The following is a 19374-nucleotide window of genomic DNA, read 5'->3' as shown; positions in this document are numbered from 1 at the left end:
CTTATATAGAATCCGAGTCTCGCGATAGAATCCGAGCCTCGCGAGAATCCGACAGCGTCATGATGACGTTCGGGCGCGCTCGGGTTAACCGAGCAAGGCGGGAAGATCCGAGTCGCTCGGACCCGTGGAAAAAAAAGTGAAGTTCGTGCGGGTTCGGATTCAAAGAAACCGAACCCGCTCATCTCTAATGTTTACAAATGGAACCCCTTTCCCCGAATGTCGGGACCCCCCGTGACTGCTGTCAAAGAGGGTCCCTTCAGCCAATCAGGGAGTGCCACATCATGGCACTCTCCTGATCGGCTGTGCGCGCCTGAACTGTCAGTCAGGCGGCGCACTGTAGATACAATGTAGCGCAGAGGCGCTCCATTATATCCAATGGTGGGAACTTTGCGGTCTGCGGTAGACCGCGAGGTTAAGTGGGGCCAACTACAAGAGTGACCCCACTTAACCTCGCGGTCTACCGCAGACCGCAAAGTTCGCACCATTGGATATAATGGAGCGCCTCTGCCCGAATGAGATCAGCCCGAATTTACTAAGTTCAAATTTTTTTTTCCAGACCAGCAACTGTAATGTCATCTTGAAATGGTGTTAGTAGAGGCTGTGCTCCATTTCCGTAGTCCTGATGTGCCCATCTGACAGGCAGAGCAGAGCTCAGGGCCAGTGTCTGATAGGACACAGGCTACACGCAAAAAGGAGATTAATGTTTATAATAAAAAACAATGAAAGCTTACCTGTGCACAGGGACAGGGGGCCTAATTCAGAGATGTTCATAAAACCAATGTTTGTAGATCTGTGCATGCGCAGGAGACGCATTACTAAAGTGCAGACCAGGACCAGGCGCAGAGCCCGGTGCTGTTTGATTAAATATGGGGGGTTCCCAGTCATTCTCCCCCCCCCCCCCCGTATTTTTACAACCAGGACCGGCTCAAAGAGCCCGAGGCTGGTTATGCTTAGGAGGGGGGACCCCACGCAAATTTTTTTTATGATTTTAACACTTTCATCACTTGTCATAATATGCACAATGAAGCCCTGCACGGATCTCACAGACCCGGCCGAGATTCATTGTGTTAAATCCGGCAGTGTTTTACTAACCACTCCCGTAAAACACTGCCAGACATTACGAATGACATCGGCATCGGATAAAACGAAAATGCAAAATACGACAGTTTAGTAAATGAGTCGTAAAAACCCCAAAAAAGTTGCAAATTCACACATTCAATATCATTCGTGTTTAATCTCCCTCCAAATCCCGACAATTACGAATCTTAGTAAATATACCCCTTGGAATCCCAGAACAATGGCACACTGACATTTCAGATCCCAGAACAATGGCACACTGACACTTGGTATTCCAGAGCAATGGTACACTGACATTTGGGGTCCCAAAACACGGCACAATGACCCTTGGAATTACAGAAAGCAATGGCAAACTGACATTTGCGTTCAAAGAACATTGGCACACTTACACTTGGAATCCCAGAACACTGGTACACTTACACTTGTAATCCCAGAACACTGGTACACTTACACTTGTAATCCCAGAACACTGGTACACTTACACTTGGAATCCCAGAACAATGGCACACTGACACTTGAAATCCCAGAACAATGACACACTGATATTTATGATCACAGAACAATGGCAAACTGATATTTGGGATCACAGAACAAAGGCACACTGACATTTATGATCACAGAACAATGGCACACTGACATTTGGGATCACAGAACAATAGCACACTGACTCTTTGAATCCCAGAGCAATGGTACACTGACAATTGGGATCCCATAAATTTACACAATGATACTTGGAATTTCAGAACAATGGCACACTGACATTTGTGATCACAGAACAATGGCACACTGACACTTGGAATCACAGAACACTGGCACACTTAAGGCGCATACACACTGGCACATAAAATGAACAACGTCGCTCATTTTCACCCTTGCTGAGCGACGTCGTTCACTTTCTCGGCAAGTGTGTATGCCGCCGCCGACTGATGCGTAGCACCGCGGGTCGTTAACGACCCTCGTGTCGGCGGTGCATGCATACTCAATCTGGACTGTCATCCAGGAGCTGCCTGCACGGCCCAGCCGCTGCGTGACGTCAATGAGCGATATGAACGGTCATATCGCTGGGTGAGTACGGCCGGCCGCCGACCGCCCAGCCCGGAAAACACTAGACGACGTCGCTCATAGAATGATGTCGTCTAGTGTGCATGCACCTTTGCACTTGGAATCCGAGAACAATGGCACACTAATATTTTGCATCACAGAACAATGGCACACTGACACGTGGAATCACAGAACAACTGCACACTGACACTTGAAATCCCAGTACAATGGCACACTGACACTTGAAATCCCAGAGCAATGGTACACTGAGATTTGGGGTCCAAGAACATGGCACAATTACATTTGGAATCGCAGAGCAATGGTACACTGACACACTGCCACTTGGAATCAAAGAACAACGGCACACTGACACTTGGGGTCCCAGAACAAGGCACAATCACACTTGGCATTACAGAACAAGGGTATTCTTACACCTCTGGCATCCTAGAACAATGACACATTTACAATTGGAACGACAGAATAATGGTATACTGACTCTTGGGAGTGGATTTACTAAAGCTTCTAAAAATGAAAAGAGGTGATGTTGCCCATAGCAACCAATCAAATTATGTCTATCATTTTCTAGAATGCAATAGAGAGATGATAGACAGACTCTGATTGGTTGCTATGGGTAAGATAACCTCTTAATTTTTAGAAACTTTAGTAAACTTACCCCTTGGAATTCCAGAGCAATGGAACAATGACACTTGGGGTCCCAGAACATGGCACAATCACACTTGAGATACTATAAAACAAGCACACTGACACTTGGAATCCCAGATCAATGGCAAACTGACACTTGAGATTCGATAACAATGGCACAATGACAATCTAAATCCCAGAACAATGGTACACTGACACTTGGGATTCCAGAACAATGGTACACTGACTTTTGGGATTCCAGAACAATGGTACACTGACACTTAGGATTCCAGAACAATGGTACTCTGACACTTGGGATCCCAGAACAATGGTACACTGACTGTTGGGATTCCAGAACAATGGTACACTGACACTTGGGATTCCAGAACAATGATATACTGACACTTGGGATTCCAGAACAATGGTACGCTGACACTTGACATCTCAGCCAAAAACAGTTGAGCACCACTGCCTTGAACTAACATCCACTTTCTCTTACATATAATATACATATAATTACAGTATAAAAACACACATATTTCACAAACTTTTACTTTTCTTCTTCATTTAATTCAAACTTTAGACTCTAAAATATTGATTTATAACAGACAATGGGGCATATTTATCAATTTTTTTTACTAAAATAATGTGAAAATTGATGTTTTCAGATTATTTTCAGAATTTAATTTAATTTAAATGCATCAAAGGGATTTGGGAGGCAAAATCTCCTCCATATCCTAAAATCTGCATCTGATTCAAATCCTGATCAAATTTCCTATACCTGTAATGGGAAATGAGATCAGCCCGAATTTATTAAGTTCAAATTTTTTTTCCAGACCAGCAACTGTAATGTCATCTTGAAATGGTGTTAGTAGAGGCTGTGCTCCATTTCCGTAGTCCTGATGTGCCCTTCCTGCCATCTGACAGGCAGAGCAGAGCTCAGGGCCAGTGTCTGATAGGACACATGCTACACGCAAAAAGGAGATTAATGTTTATAATAAAAAACAATGAAAGCTTACCTGTGCACAGGGACAGGGGGCCTAATTCAGAGATGTTCATAAAACCAATGTTTTTAGATCTGTGCATGCGCAGGAGACGCATTACTAAAGTGCAGATTGAGACTGCGATGTTGCTCACGGTGCCCCAAATGCTGCAGCAAGATTGACTTGCGAGCGCGTTTGGGGGCAGCAATGGGACAGTGACAGGCAGCATTACAGAAAAGGGGGCTCCGTTTTCTGGGCATGCTGAAGCAGGTGACTGCGTCCTTGGATGCAGCTTCACTGTCTCCAGCAGCATGATGTCACCGGACATCCTTAGTAACCTGATGGATACTAAGATGCCCAATGTTCACGCAGGGGGATCGATGCTGCATCTTCAGATCACAGAAGCCGGCGATAGGTGTCTATATGCACAAGATTCCTTTTGCTGCTTCTGCATATTTTAGCACAGCCGCTGCGTACAAAGACACAACGACTATGCTAATTGCGTCCATGTCTGAATCATGTCTTAGGATCTCTGATCGGTGAGAGGTTTCCGTAGCCCGGTCAACTAAGCTGTGCGGTCATCTAAGATGTGTGGTCAGCTGACCTGCCTGCCGAGACATTCACTGCAGCTCAGCGGATCACACTGCCCACCTGATCGGGTTATAGAAATGGCTCAGAGATCCCTGTGTGCTTTATTTATTCTCTATTATAAACTTTTATCGTCTTAATGCCTATAGCCTGTGTCCTATCTGACATAGGCTGCATGCTCCGCCCGTCTCCACGCTCCGCACTGCCTTGCTGGGTATGTGCAGAGTGTGCCCCAGCACGTGAAGGCTTTCATTGTTGTGAATGCCCGATGCGGACACAATACCATAGAACTCTCTCGCAAGCTCTGTTCCGGCACCTTATTGTTATAATACATCTATGTGATAATATTGCAATGTGATATTAATAAATAATATCGATTCACAATCACATTTACAATGTGAATTGTGATAAATATGCCCCAATAATAGGTCACTTTCATAATAAATACATGCATGTACACAGTACCTTCCATTGTGTTGGTCAGATTGCTGGCTATACTCAGAGCTCTTTGTCTCATAATAGGATCTTCCAAAAAATCCATTGAAACACGATATGAACTTAGCCTTCTTTTCCTTAACTCATTTTCTGTATTGACACCCTAAAATAAAAATACAAGTTACCAAGGATGTATTTATCATTTGTATTTATAATTGTTGTATGAAACTTACAAAACTGTACTTGCTCATCATGCACCATGCGACTGATGTAGCTAATCTGCAATGTCAGATTATCAGACTAAATTATCTGTTGCCTCTATTTTCAGCAGTTGCATTGCCTCCCACATGCAGTAGTCTCTCTCATTTCCTATGGTGCAGCACTGCACAGCCGTTATCAAAATAAAATGTGGCATGCCACATTCTTGTGCAAGAAGGTTTGCAAGCTGGATGTGTTGTATGATTGGATTTTAAAGTATGCCTGTTGCCTGCACACAGTGCTTCATGAGAGGAATACCTGTGAGTTCACTAGAACTTACATCACTTTGTGAACTTGAATAGTTGAATTCAGCGTGGCAGCTTGCTCTGTGTAGCCACTGCTCACCACTCTGAGCGTCATAAGGCTACATCCGTTGGGGTGAATGGGAGGGTCCGCCATCACCGGTCTACTACTTCACTGCGGCTTTACAGCCTGCAGGGTGTATGACTGGCATGACTGTTGCTAGCCAGAGACGGGGTCAGCAAGGGTGCCGCCCCCAGGGCACTCCGCCCTGTATGATGGCACTGGTAGGACTGTTCTCCTTAAAGCCCTGCTTGAATCACTTCTGTACTTTGTTCCCAGTAAATAGATAATCTGCAGTCTCATTTATGTTAAGTTCAAAAAATTTCATACTTCTTTCTGGACTATACTGGTTCTTCTGGCAACCTGCCCTTCACTGCCATTCACCATACAGTATTGAACTCCTTTTTGGACCTCTTTGGAGTACTGTAATTTCCCTAAAAGATCCAGTGGATCTCCCTGAGATCATGGGATAGGTGTAGGTTTACATTTTCTCTTTGGATTGATCTCCAAAAAAAACAAACTGATTAATTTGACCCATTGTTTTATTGTATGTATTCATGTATTTGTATGTACTGGGTTAATAAAAGTGTGTTTTTACAATATACTATACCGTTAGGATGCCTCTCTTTTACTTCTGAGTTTGGATGCAGATGACACCATATCAAGACAAGGTTGATGAGGATCCAAATTAAAACCCAGATCAACGTAAATGATTATAGATTCTAGTATGAAGCCTGGCACTTTATAAGCACAAATACTGTAATATACTATGATGGTTTTACTAATCATACAGTGGTACACTATTGTGTGCCTATTTTTCTGTTCAAACTGTAACCTCTGGGAGAGAAGAAAAGACACCTTTGGTCACTATCTTCTGGAGAAAAACACCACTAAGAGTATGAAAAGTATCTATACCGACAAGCACACCGGCTGATTCAGATATGCACGCAAGTCGGCAGCAGATGTCGTAGCATTGCATGCTCGGAAAGAAAAGCAAATCTCCGGCCTGTGGGCCTAATTCAAGGTTGATTGCAAAATAACATTTTCCTCTAATGGGCAAAACCATGTGCACTGCAGGTGGGGCAGATATAACATGTGCAGAGAAAGTTAGATTTGTGTGGGTTATATTGTTTCTGTGCAGGGTAAATACTGGCTGCTTTATTTTTACACTGCAATTTAGATTTCAATTTGAACACACCCCACCCAAATCTAACTCTCTCTGCACATGTTATATCTGCCCCACCAGCAGTGCACATGCTTTTGCCCATTAGAGGAAAATGTCATTTTGCAATCAACCTTGAATTAGGCCCTGTAAGCAGAGTTGGCTCCATCTACAGTAGGCAGCCCTCTACGCCTCTATCCATCTGCACCAGCCCTATCCTTGGTGCAAAGGATATATCTGATCTCTGTGTACGCTTACCTTTGAATAGAATGCGTGCAAGTCCTGCAATTCTACCTACATGCCCACGGCTCACTCTCAGAACACTAATCCCACATGTGAATGCCCAGTGGTCACCCAGGTACTCAGCCGCTAATCATGATGTGGCTGGGATGAGTCCAACTGAATTGCCCGCAGCTGCGTAGTCTCAGCTACGGAGTTGCGCAGTGCGAAAAAATCTAAAGATCCATTTGCAAAACGGACTTTCGTAAAACTATGAACAGGCCCACAGTTATATTTTTGGTACGCATGTTTTTGGCACTATTTAATATTTTCCCAAGCTGTCTCCTAACGTGTGTGTGTGTGTGTGTGTGTGTGTGTGTGTGTGTGTGTGTGTGTGTGTGTGTGTGTGTGCATGCATTTAATTAAGACCACCTCCTCTGTAGGAGGAGCTGCAGAAAGTCATTCTGTGTCTAATAGCAGAGGACAATAGCTTGCAGCTAAATAGCTAGGCAAAACAAAATATGAAAAAAAAAACCAATATATTAGTCATGTGTTGGGAACTTTATAAAGGCTCTACCATCTACCATCTTGTATCATACTATATTAAAGGTTTCGTGGACCATGAAAAAGTACTTACACACTTTTTTATAAACAGACTGTAGAAAACTATTTTCAGACTTTTTCCAAAGATGCTGAGCAAGAAAAATAAGGATTACTGATCATAGAGTGGCCGATTAGGTAAGCATACTGTACACACTTATCAATCAGCCACTCGCTATGTTGTGCAGACGTCACAACTGGGCGGGTGTTTGAATTTGCTCTCCCAGCTGTAGCTAGTGTATGGGTGGTTGGTTGGGTGGTTGGTTGGTTGGTTGGTTGGTTGGTTGGGTGGTTGGTTGGTTGCCCATACACATAGCCAGACATGCCAATATGTCTGCAAGATATACCAAAATAAGCTTTGCTGTAGTGCCAAAGTGATATGTAACATAATTCACAGACATATCGGTTGAACACACCCGCCGATCTGCTCGCGATATATCGGTCTTCGCTCAAATGAACGATACATCGTTCTAATGTGTACCGGTCTGTATTTGATTTGTAATCATCTGGAATACCTGATTTTCTCATGAAGAATTGTGCAGAAATGTGCTGGGATCTACAGAACCGATTTTGATTCTGTCATTTTCTAGTACAGTTTAGAAAGTGAAGACAAAATTCTGATGCCACTATTCTACTTTGGATAAGCGAATATTGATGGACCACATTATTAGATAATTCCTGTTACTAAACCTTATTAGTACACCCTAAGCTTATTGTGTAATATGTGTAATACCTTACCTTGTTAGTTGAACATAGAATTAGTGTATTTAAAAAAAAATTATACCATAAGCTATTAGTATATTATAGGCATTGCAAAAAGCAGTCACATTCAAAGCTTGACAAACCAAATATTAAGTGTTCCTGATGGAAGCACTCCATAAAGGCTACCATGCCTAAACTATTTGAAACTTCCTTACATTGTCATCAGAAGCTGGTTTATCTATTATCACCTCTGGCAGAAGTAATCCAGCAGGCGAAGTTGGAGCTGATGGACCACCAAGCAGAGACACTACTCCATTGCAATCCACCGTGCTGTGCATCTTGCCATTGATCGGAAGGACTGGTAGAGTCCTGGATGCCTTGCTTGCTTGGCTTATATTGCTGTTCCGCCTTTCTCTGTGTCTGTGAGGTACAAACAAGGAACCTCTCCTGCTCTCATTGTCCTCAAAAGTGCTGTGTTCATCATCTGCAAAGTCATTTTCCGATCCCACATCCTTCCCGCGGCCTCTGAAGCTAAATAGGCTGGTTCTGCTATTGCGTCTTGGTGAGAACAGAGACTCCCGGACGCTAAGCAGAGACTTTAAAATGAAAAACACAAAAAAAAACAATGTTAGCTACAGTTGTGCAAAAAAAAAAGGTTAGTCAAACTAAGTTTTTTTATAACATATCTGGAACTTGGAAATTTTAAAGTGCCGTTTGGATCCACAAGTGAGCTCCACTAGGATGCCTGATGCAGTAAAGTATGGGAAATATAACTTCATTCACTTTAATGTTTTTTTTAATTAAAAAATAAAATGTAATAATTGACATTATTAAATGTATAATTTGCATTGTATACCATATTAGTTGAACTTACCTTAAGTATTTCATTCTAGTATAAGGATCTCAAATCCCCACACAAAATTTTTAGATATGAACCACATTTTAGATATGAACCAAGAACCTGGCTTTCCTCAGAACTGTGCCCTAAAGCTGCCACACCCTGTGCACCCATAGTTGTTCTCCTACTGGCTGGATCCCCAAAGTAGAGGTGACCTTCATTTTAGAGGAGCAAAGTTATCAGAAGTTGATAAGGGAATTAATTTAGTGATTGATAAATATGTATTTATGTGGGTTGGGATTGAAATGCCAGCGGTCAGGATGTCGACGGTCAAAACCATGGGATCCCGATGTTTAAAATTCCGACAGGGGAAGATAGGTATACTTCCTTCAATGGTCCCCTAAGCCTTCTTTCTAGCAGCTTAAACCTGACCCCTCCCCCTCCCCTGCAACCTAACCCTCCCCCCCACAACCTAAACCATAACCCCCCTTCAGCTTAGCTGTCAGAGGGGCCAGATGATGCTCGTTCAGGACCCCGCTGGTTAGGTCTCCAGCGCTCGGCTTGTGACCCTATTCGGGATACCAGTGTTGGCATTCCAAGTAGTGCCATCATTTAGGAATCTGTTTACATTATATTATAATGGAGGGCACCAGACTTAACTTCGATGCCTAACTGTGAGTGCCACCTCTCAGGTTTGTCTATGTATGCAGGTATCTATCTATCTATCTATCTATCTATCTATCTATCTATCTATCTATCTATCTATCTATCTATCTATCTATCTATCTATCTATCACATTACAGTATATCATATCATACCTTATACTTTGGGAGCATTTCATTTTGTCACCATGGGATGATGAAACCAGTCAAACTATGGTGATGATTGTACTGAATAGTGTAATGTAATATAGAAAACAAATTGACAACCTTATTGTACAATTCACATCTTTTTATGGTAAATATATATCAAGTAACAACTATTGTTTATCAATTTATCTCAAGTAAACCCTACATTATTCAAGACATTCAACTTTATGTCTTTAAATGTTTAAAAACATACTATTTAAAAAAAATGTTTTATTATTTAAATATGAAATTATTCTTGTAAGCTTAATATCCCTGGTATAAATATTTCTTGAATTTCTCCAGCGAATACATTCACCATTATAATAGGGCAATCACAATTCAGCCTATTTGCTGCGCTAACACCGTTGTTTCTTTAGCACAGTGGAGAGATGGAAAAAAAACCTACAGAGAAATGGTAATGTACCTGGTGGGGCGAGGAGTTCTTGTCATACGTTAAGCGCATTCCTTCTAGGGGGAACCGGAACTTTTTCAGGCTGCTTTCAGATGTTGACTTGTGGAATTTTTCATCATCACCCTTTTCATCGCCTTGCTCTTTCTGTTTCCTCTTCTTTCTCCTGTTCCTCCTTTCCTTGGCACTTTTCGAGCTTAGCTTTGATGCTTCCGATGAACTCTCTGAGAGTCCACCATAACCAGTCCCACCGCTAAACTCTCTGGATTCATTTGCCGCTTCATGTGCTGCTAATGCCGCTGCCTGAAGAAAGAGTAAGGACAATTTACAATCTCATCCCAAAAAATGATGTTTCATCTACTGTGTCACAAGTATTTTTTATAATTGTTATGCAATATTACTTTAAATAGAGCTAAAAGATGAAAGTTATCCCAGCCCAGGATGAAATAATGGCTGTAAACCTAACTATTGTTAGGGGCTTATTTAGCATGCCTAAATGCCAAGTTAATGATGCAGAAATTGCAGCTTGTAGCAGTGGTTGTACTGGGGTCAGTGACACCTGGATCGGCTAATAGTCTCCCTCACGCTTTGAAGAGACGCATGACAAAAAAAGGTTGTGTGGCTGACATCACCATGGAGATACGGCTCACAGAAAGTCCCCTATTTACAGATGCTGGGCTGCCAGTAACAGGAGTCGGGTGCTGCAGGATAATAAGGTGAGACTGTCTACAACCTCATACGACACCACTGGCTTGTAGTGCTATGTATCAAGCTCTGAAAATGTTTTCTAAGGTAGACTACGGTAATTATCTTCAGTTGGCATTAGCCTGCTGAACCCTGAATTGTCTGACAGGAATGAGGATCAAACTGCAAAGAGGGATCCATTTGGATCTCTACCTCTCCTCCAGACCTCATGGTTCACATATACAACGGCCACCGTTTATCAAAGCTTGGAGAAACATAACGTGGAGAGAGATAAAGTGCCAATCAATCAGCTCCTGTCATTTTTCAAACACAACCTGTCAAATGAAAATTAGGAGCTGATCGGTTAGTCTTTTAAAGGCCCGGATTTATCAAGCCTTGGAGAGTGATAAATTGCATGGTGATAAAGTACCAACCAATCAGCTCCTTACTGTCATTTTTCAAACACAGCCTGGAGCATGACAGTTAGGAGCTGGCTTGTTGGTACTCTCCAAGCTTGATAAATCTGAGCCTACAGTAAGGTTGCACATGTAGAGTAGCACTGCCGGGATGGAAACCAGCAGTGTAAACTTCACTACTATTAGTGTGACACTCTGAAATTGACCCCTGTTGCCTGGACGTATGGGGGTTGTACATATATACTGCCCCCATCTTTTATTGACTGAGACAACCTGGGTGAGACATCTAAATTTTCCCTAAAAGGAACCTTCACTTCTCACTAGCCGGCACATTGCAGCTGAAAGGGTTAACAGCTTCCCCTTGCTTAGGTTGCTAGGCAACGCCAGTAACCAAAGGACAGCAACTTGTGGAGCACTAGGACCCAGGTGCAGACCTGCAGAGCAGGAGGAATCTAAGCCGCTGATTGGGTGGTGCAGAGCAGGAAGAGCAGAAGGTGGAGTTACCATCCAGTGTGTGTGCTCTGAGGTAACAACGCAGAGAGTGAAGCTGCTTCTGAGGTGATCGTGCTGGGAAGAGCTTGAGGGGAACGGCCGCGTGAGCCGGAGATCAAGCACCGCCGCCAGCCATGCCTTACCAAGGGGAGCCGGAGAAAGCCGGGGCGCTGAGGAGGCAGGAGCGGGAGCCGTCCAGTAGAGGATCCGGCGGCAGTGAGCAACTGAGAATAGAGCGGTGATTGCGGAGAGGACCGCTGGCAGTCGTGACTGCAGCTGGGAGAGGGAGACCGGACATCACACAGAGCTGACGGGCAGACAGAGGGACTCAGGAGTGCAGCGCAGCCACAAGTATCTTACCCCCCAACCTTTCCCTGCTTGTGACGAAAACGCTACCCTCTGCCAGATACACTGCACTCCCACCACCCTGTTACTGCCAGTTGACACTGGGGGCATGACCAATAGCTACCAGCCCAGGAATAGTTTTCTTAGAGGAAAGGGACGCTATGTAATCCCACTTATTAATTGACACACCGGCCAGCACCCTCAATAAGTTATACCTCCCGCAGCTAAGCAGTGTTCAGAGAGAGAGGGAGAGAATAGTTAGCCACCTCAAGTTACTGTTAGAATCCACCCTAGTTCAGCAGCTCCTGGGTGCGCTTATGGTAGCATGGCCTTAGAGGACTAAGTGCCGACAATTCAGCCCATTAAGGAAAGATCATCAGTTACTTCAGGATTACTACTATTGCCTCAGATTTGACAAAAAGCCCACATTGCCTTACCAGTAAAACACAAACTCATCTCGGGGCATAGATTGTATAAACTGGCAGCCTGCTGAAGATTGAAAGTTACTTTTAGACATAGGACCCAGCCAAGGTCTTCGCCAACACTAACATCAGAGTGAGATTCCGGATGCCAGAGGAAAGACAATTCTGCTTTGTGCTTAAGGACAGTCTGCTTTATCGCTAGCTGAGACTGCTTGGCTATATATTTGACTGTTTGAATCTTTTCCATTAACGACAGCTTCTTGCAATCCTCGCTTAACGCTGCCCTGTTGCATGTTACCCGCTTTACAAGTAGCTGAACTGCATCCTTTTACACTAACTGCGGATTACAGCCACCCCTAACCTGCTTGCAAAAAGTAATAGAGATTATACTATGCCAGTGCAAATTGAGCAGACCCCTGCATGACTGAATAGGCTTACTATTCAAACTGCCCTCACTTGCAGTCTTTATTGGCAACGGGACTATAGTTATATACTTTGACCTCTTGCAGCTCACCTATTGAACTAGCACAAGGGGTCCTCTGGTCAGCAGATTAGGAGCTGCATTGGTTTCCACATGGATGGATACCTCCTTTGATTTAAGCTAAGCCTCACCTTAGATAACTGCATATATCCAAGTGGTCTATAGGCGTAGTTCTAGACGCTTTTACTGAGGGACATCAGATTGCCACTGCGGGAACTACTGAAGTCATAGTGAATTATTATTGACAAAACTTACAGTGAATTAGTAACTGTTCTTAGATGTATGCCTTTCGAATTGAATGTCTTTGAAATTGTACTCAAGTGGTAGATTGTACACTCCGTTTATCAGTTTACTTGAATTGAATTACTTGTGAACGGTAATTGTTGATTATCTTGAAAACTAACACAAGTTAAATTTTAGTGGTGACCAACCCTTTTTGCAGCTAAATAAAAATATTTGTCACGGTCCAAATGTGTGTGACTATTGTGTTGGGTCCTCTGTGGTCGGGGTTCTTTGTCCCTCTGCCTAGGGTTCGAGAAGTAAGATCCGGTCCAAGAGGTGATCCCGGGTGAAGAATCCAGGTACGTCTGCAGACATCTACACCTGCAACCACCTTCCCATTTATACTTACCTGTTATATTAGCAATTAAAGTTTTAGGCCCAGATTTATCAAGCCTTGGCGAGAGATAAATTGCACGGTGAAAAATTACCAGCCAACCCACTCCTAACTGCATTGTTACAGGTTGGGTTTGAAAAATGACAGTTAGGAGCTGATTGGCTGGTACTGGCACAGTGCAATTTGTCACTCTCCAAGGCTTGATAAATCTGGGCCTTAGTGTTTAGTTCATTTGGAAAATACGTATGAGTACAGCTGTCCCAGCACTGGACCAATGATACATTGCTCTGACAAATTAGATTAGATTAAATCACAGCTACTTAGATTTAATTTGCATGGGGTCATCACATTTATTGACAAATAGGCCTCTTAAAAGAACATATATACCCTTTGTCATTCAGGAGATGATTGCAATAAGGGGCAGGGTGTTAAGGTACAGAGAGCATAGAATATGGTTGGTTGCGATATAGGGCCATCAATCACATTCGGCTTTCTCTTGCTCCCAACCAATCAGATGCAGATCACTGGCTGAATGCTTTTTTACTTTAAACCTGCATAAAATCTGTTTTCATAAATAAAATAATTCCTAACAGTAACAATGACTTTTTAAAAACTTTTATTTTATTTCTTGCTTCCCTCTCACATCTGCGGACAGGCCTTCTCTAATGCAAATGTGCGTGAGGCTTTGGATTAGACAGTTATTTATGTAGTGCCTAAAGGACTACTTCAAGGGCAGGGAAGAAAACATGCTACACACAGCGAACTGCACACTGTGCATCTTATGATTTAGTAACATCAATAAGATTTTTATGTGCGGTTGATACTTTTCTTATGTTGGAATGATCTAGAGGTTTTCATAGTATGCTTTTAGGTTTTAGATCCAGCTGCTATTTTTACAATGTGCTTTTATGGTGACTTCAGAAGAAGCGTTTTTTTCCTGAATGCAGAAATCAATTAAGCAATCAAGTGACATTATTGTAAACATTACTAATGGTGAAATCAATAGATTATTTTTAGTTTTCCTCTTAATGAATAACAGAGAGCTAGCCTTATATCTGTCAATTTATTCTTCTGTGCACAGGGCCTGATTCAGAGTTGCGCATTAATGTCGCCGCAACTACGTTTTTGTGCGCAGCTACTATGTGAAAATATGGCAATGTCAAAGATGCCAGGATGTGTATTGAGAGGGCTACAGGCAGCGTCGGTTGACGGTCTTTGACAACCGACCATCTGAGTATGGTCGTGCAGCATGGCTGCAAGAAGTGAGATACTGAATCTTGTATTACTGCATACGGGATCACAAATACACACAGAAAAATGGTCCCCATACGCCTACTTTTTTTCTACCACTCCCCATTACCACACCCAAACGCTTCCCGATTGTCAATCACTTTGCAAATAAATCCTCACTGTGAGAGACATTGCTAAGGGACCTTGGCGTGAGCGCAGTGCGACACATTTGCCGTTTACTGATAATCCCACCATTACTCTTACAACATCTGTACAATATGTGGACGCTAAAGAATTATGCCAAAGCTATGTGACGTCTCTCAATTTATATATATCATATTTTTTATCTGGAAATCCGCTAGTCAGAAGGACCCAAAATGCATAATAGAAAAATGTTGCTGTTATTATTTTATATAAATATTATGGTCAATTATCTCATTCTAGAGTAACTATGAGGAGCACTGCTACACAGAGGCGGCACCGGGGTGGGTGAACCCATTATGTTCAATTATCTCATTCCAGAGTAACTGTGAGGAGCACTGCTACACAGAGGTGGCACTGGGGTGGGTGAACCCATTATGTTCAATTATCTCATTCTAGAGTAACTGTGAGGAGCACTGCTACACAGTGGCGGCACCAGGGTGGGTGAACCTATTATGTTCAATTATCTCATTCTAGAGTAACTGTGAGGAGCACTGCTACACAGAGGCGGCACCAGGGTGGGTGAACCCATTATGTTCAATGATCTCATTCTAGAGTAATTGTGAGGAGCACTGCTACACAGAGGCGGCATCGGGGTGGGTGAACTCATTATGTTCAATTATCTCATTCTAGAGTAACTGTGAGGAGCACTGCTACACAGAGGCGGCACCAGGGTGGGTGAACCCATTATGTTCAATGATCTCATTCTAGAGTAACTGTGAGGAGCACTGCTACACAGAGGCGGCACCAGGGTGGGTGAACCCATTATGTTCAATGATCTCATTCTAGAGTAATTGTGAGGAGCACTGCTACACAGAGGCGGCATCGGGGTGGGTGAACTCATTATGTTCAATTATCTCATTCTAGAGTAACTGTGAGGAGCACTGCTACACAGAGGTGGCACCAGGGTGGGTGAACCCATTATGTTCAATGATCTCATTCTAGAGTAACTGTGAGGAGCACTGCTACACAGAGGCGGCACGAGGGTGGGTAAACCCAGTGCAGTAAACATTTCTCCCTCACACGCTGTAGGCGTGAGCAGTAGCAAAGGGGTGTGGCCGAGAGAGGAAGCGTGGCCTCGCAGGAAGTCTGCAGTTACTACAATCCGGGGGGTGGCCTCTTGACGAGGGGCGTGACCTTACACACTACATAAGTATGTCACAGTGCAGCACCCAGCTCCCTGTCACTGTGGATTCCCCCCCTCCCGCCTTGTGATGACTTTCATACTAAACAATTAGCAACAGAGAGCAACAGCAAGGACAGTTTAAGATAAGACAGGGGTACTCTTTCAAATGAAAACCACACATCAAAGTATGGGAGAAAAAAACTTTATGTATATATAGCTAGACAGATAGATAGATAGATAGATAGATAGATAGACAGACAGACAGACAGACAGACAGACAGACAGACAGACAGACAGACAGACAGATAGATAGATAGATAGATAGATAGATAGATAGATAGATAGATATAGATAGATAGATAGACAGACATAATAACAAATCATGCACTTGTGAAGACAATCTTATGGTCATGCATTGTAAATATATTTTTAGTACACTTATGCAGAAAAGTGCTGTTGTTAGTTTCATTTTTCTTTGGGCTCTGTCTGGCCAGTGATACAAGCTATTACTTCTCACAGACGTTGCTGCTACCAAATATTTACTGTTTCTTCAATTTCAATTTCTAATATTCAATGTTTTTAAATGATTCAATAAGCTTTTTGATTGACCAATATAATATATGTCAGCACTTGACTCTAAACAAGTGATTATGGTTTAGCTGACAAGGTAACAGAGAGGCAATAGTACCTAGGTTTGCACTTATAGAGGATAGGGAAACAGGTTACAAACATTCTGTATAGTAAAAAAAATGTGGCTGTATATTTTCATCACTAGCCCATACAGTCACACAGCAGATTTCCTACAAGACTACTGCGGCTTATACAGACAAAAAGTCTATAGTAGCTATAATTATCCCGAAAGAGAACACAGCTGCTGGCTCATAAGCTACAAGTACCACCTCTGCATTCCTAATCATAATAGCCTGTAACAATGCACTTTATATGTGCTTTGCCTCATATACTGTAGCAGTGTGCTTGAAACCACAATTTAGCAGTGTCAGTTTGGCAAGAGTCTCAGATCATTACATTAGATGACTGGCTTTACTAAAAGTTTATCTTTCCACATTAAACTCCCCTACACAAGTTCACTTGGCAATGGGCTGAGCTGAATCAATCTGTCCTACTGTTAACGTTTTAATTCTGTGATTGGCTACATATAGTTCTAGACCCGTCCACTTTTATTCTTGCTCAACTATGTGACCAGTTTTCAAGAATGAGTACAATTGGTAAACCTGGCACTAGTCAAAAGCATCTTATGGGCCCTGCACACTGGCCAATAACACTGAAAGATATGAACGATCTTTCAGTGTGTATGCATCAATGATGAACGATGCGCGGCCCCGTGCTCGTTCATCGTTGGTGCCGACTCGTTTATGCCTGCAAGCCAATATGGACAATCTTGTCCATACTAGCATACAGGGCTATGGGGCCGGGTGACGGTTGCAGTGTAGAAACTTCACTCCCCCCTCCCCCCCCCCCCACCGCCACCGCCGGGTTGTCCGTGTAGGGACCATAAGTATGTGAAGGATTGCTGCCATTCGTCCAATCAAGTCCATACAATGTATGACAAATGATAAAATGTTGTTCATAAGCATATCACCTGGATGTCTTCCTGATGCTTCCTCAGTTGTTCCATCATGTGCTGAAATTCCACCTCCTTCTGCTCTGCTTCTTCTAAGGTTGCCTGATTCTGTTCTTCATAAGCCATGGCAACCACAGCCAGGATCAAATTTATCAAATAGAAGGAGCCCAAGAAGATTACCAGAACGAAGAAGATCATGTAGGTTTTACCGGCAGCTCGGAGGGTCTGGAATCAAATTTTTATCAATTTAATTGTATGAGCAAAAGTGTCCATGTCACAGGAGCTCCTAACAAATAGTTTTATGATGCAGCTCGTAACAAGTGCATTTCTGCCATGGTACAGTAAGAAGCAGCTGGGGTCCTGTTTATGATGCAGTCATATGAACAAGAAGCAGTACTCTCCTTCCTTTCCTGTGTCGCATATCAAATTAATGAGCACATTCGCCTGGTACATTCTAACCACATCGCAACTAAGACGCATTTTCAGCAAAAAGAGACGCCAGACTCTGGCAGTGTTGCGCGGGACAAGGTGGCTCATGCGCGCTGCATTGCTTATTGAGGCTAGATGTATGAGGACACACCTGTATTTGTGTCGCAGAGGAATTGGTATAAAGTCGCAGATTAAGCACAACAATACAGTACAAGGTGTGTTGCATAACTTGGCCTTGTATTGGCCTCAGCCTTTTGCTTTTTTGTCCAGGACAGGGTCTTAGTGGTACAAAGCAGTTGCATGCAATGCCAATGCATCAGCACCCATGCATCGTACTTTTGTTGCATTAGTGAATTTGTGAATGAGGGGGAGAGCTATCAAACCTTGGAGAGAGATAAAGTAGAGAGAGATAGAGAGAAAGTACTAACCAATTAGCTTCTATCTTTTCTCAAACAGAGCCTGTAAAATGAGAGAACGCTGATTGATTCTTACCTTATCTCTCTCCAAGGTTTGATACATATTCCCCAACCCCCTCAAGTGTGAGTCAGCAAAATCTGTGGCATGCCATACGGGGTATTTGGTGTGATTCGAGGATAGGTGTATGTGGACACATGTGGTGCCACATATGTACAGTACACACAGCCAGACTACGTCTGTTTATAACTTGCAGAGACAGATGCATGTCCGTAAAAGCTGTTCATAAACATAGTGTTGATGTGGATGAGTTCACCCCTTTACAATTAAGTGAAATCCTCTGATATTACTGGTGAATGTAAATACGGTTGTTATTATATGTATAAACATTTCTGGACATACTGTATATTGTTAACAACGGACTATATGCAACTCTATGCTTTTGTATTACAGTCACAAAAAGTCAACGTTTGGAAAGTGTTCACACTTACCAGCTGATACAGATTCTCCCAGTAATCCTGAGTCATCAGACGAAACAGAGACAAGAAGGCCCAGCTGAAGGTGTCAAAGCTTGTGTAGCCATAGTTTGGGTTCCTCCCAGTTTTCAAACACACAAACCCTTTTGGGCATTGCCTAAATCAAGGTATAAATGATGGTGTAAGAAATAGAATTGGTAATTTGATATATTCATTCCCAACAATCATATATAGGCATTTCATCAATAATCTTAATTTAGTTGTCTTGAGAGTCAAGGGATATTATAGAGCCACTAGATACTGGGATCCTCAACATGGGGGTTTTAAAGCTTTTGTTAATCTCTCATCTGATGT

The 19374-nt window shown here is 42.8% G+C and overlaps 1 protein-coding gene across 6 annotated transcripts in view; it reads right to left on the bottom strand.

Moving 5' to 3' along the window:
* Positions 1 to 19374, bottom strand: part of LOC134944764 (sodium channel protein type 2 subunit alpha-like) — a 419840-nt gene that overhangs the window by 236763 nt on the left and 163703 nt on the right. For 4 of the 6 annotated variants that reach the window (XM_063933615.1, XM_063933612.1, XM_063933610.1 and 1 more), the window contains 5 exons: positions 19036 to 19177; positions 17720 to 17926; positions 10122 to 10409; positions 8226 to 8606; positions 4797 to 4929 (listed from right to left, as the gene is read on the bottom strand). In XM_063933615.1, the coding sequence (XP_063789685.1) occupies positions 4797 to 4929; positions 8226 to 8606; positions 10122 to 10409; positions 17720 to 17926; positions 19036 to 19177 (1151 nt within the window). The remainder of the gene's footprint in view (positions 1 to 4796; positions 4930 to 8225; positions 8607 to 10121; positions 10410 to 17719; positions 17927 to 19035; positions 19178 to 19374) is intronic. The other 2 variants (XM_063933613.1, XM_063933614.1) reach the window with 1 other exon arrangement.

The sequence above is a fragment of the Pseudophryne corroboree genome, chromosome 7, assembly GCF_028390025.1.
Source record: "Pseudophryne corroboree isolate aPseCor3 chromosome 7, aPseCor3.hap2, whole genome shotgun sequence".
NCBI lineage: Eukaryota > Metazoa > Chordata > Amphibia > Anura > Myobatrachidae > Pseudophryne > Pseudophryne corroboree.
The sequence above is the reverse complement of the archived record's forward strand: the minus strand, read 5'-3'. Positions and strand labels throughout refer to the sequence as shown.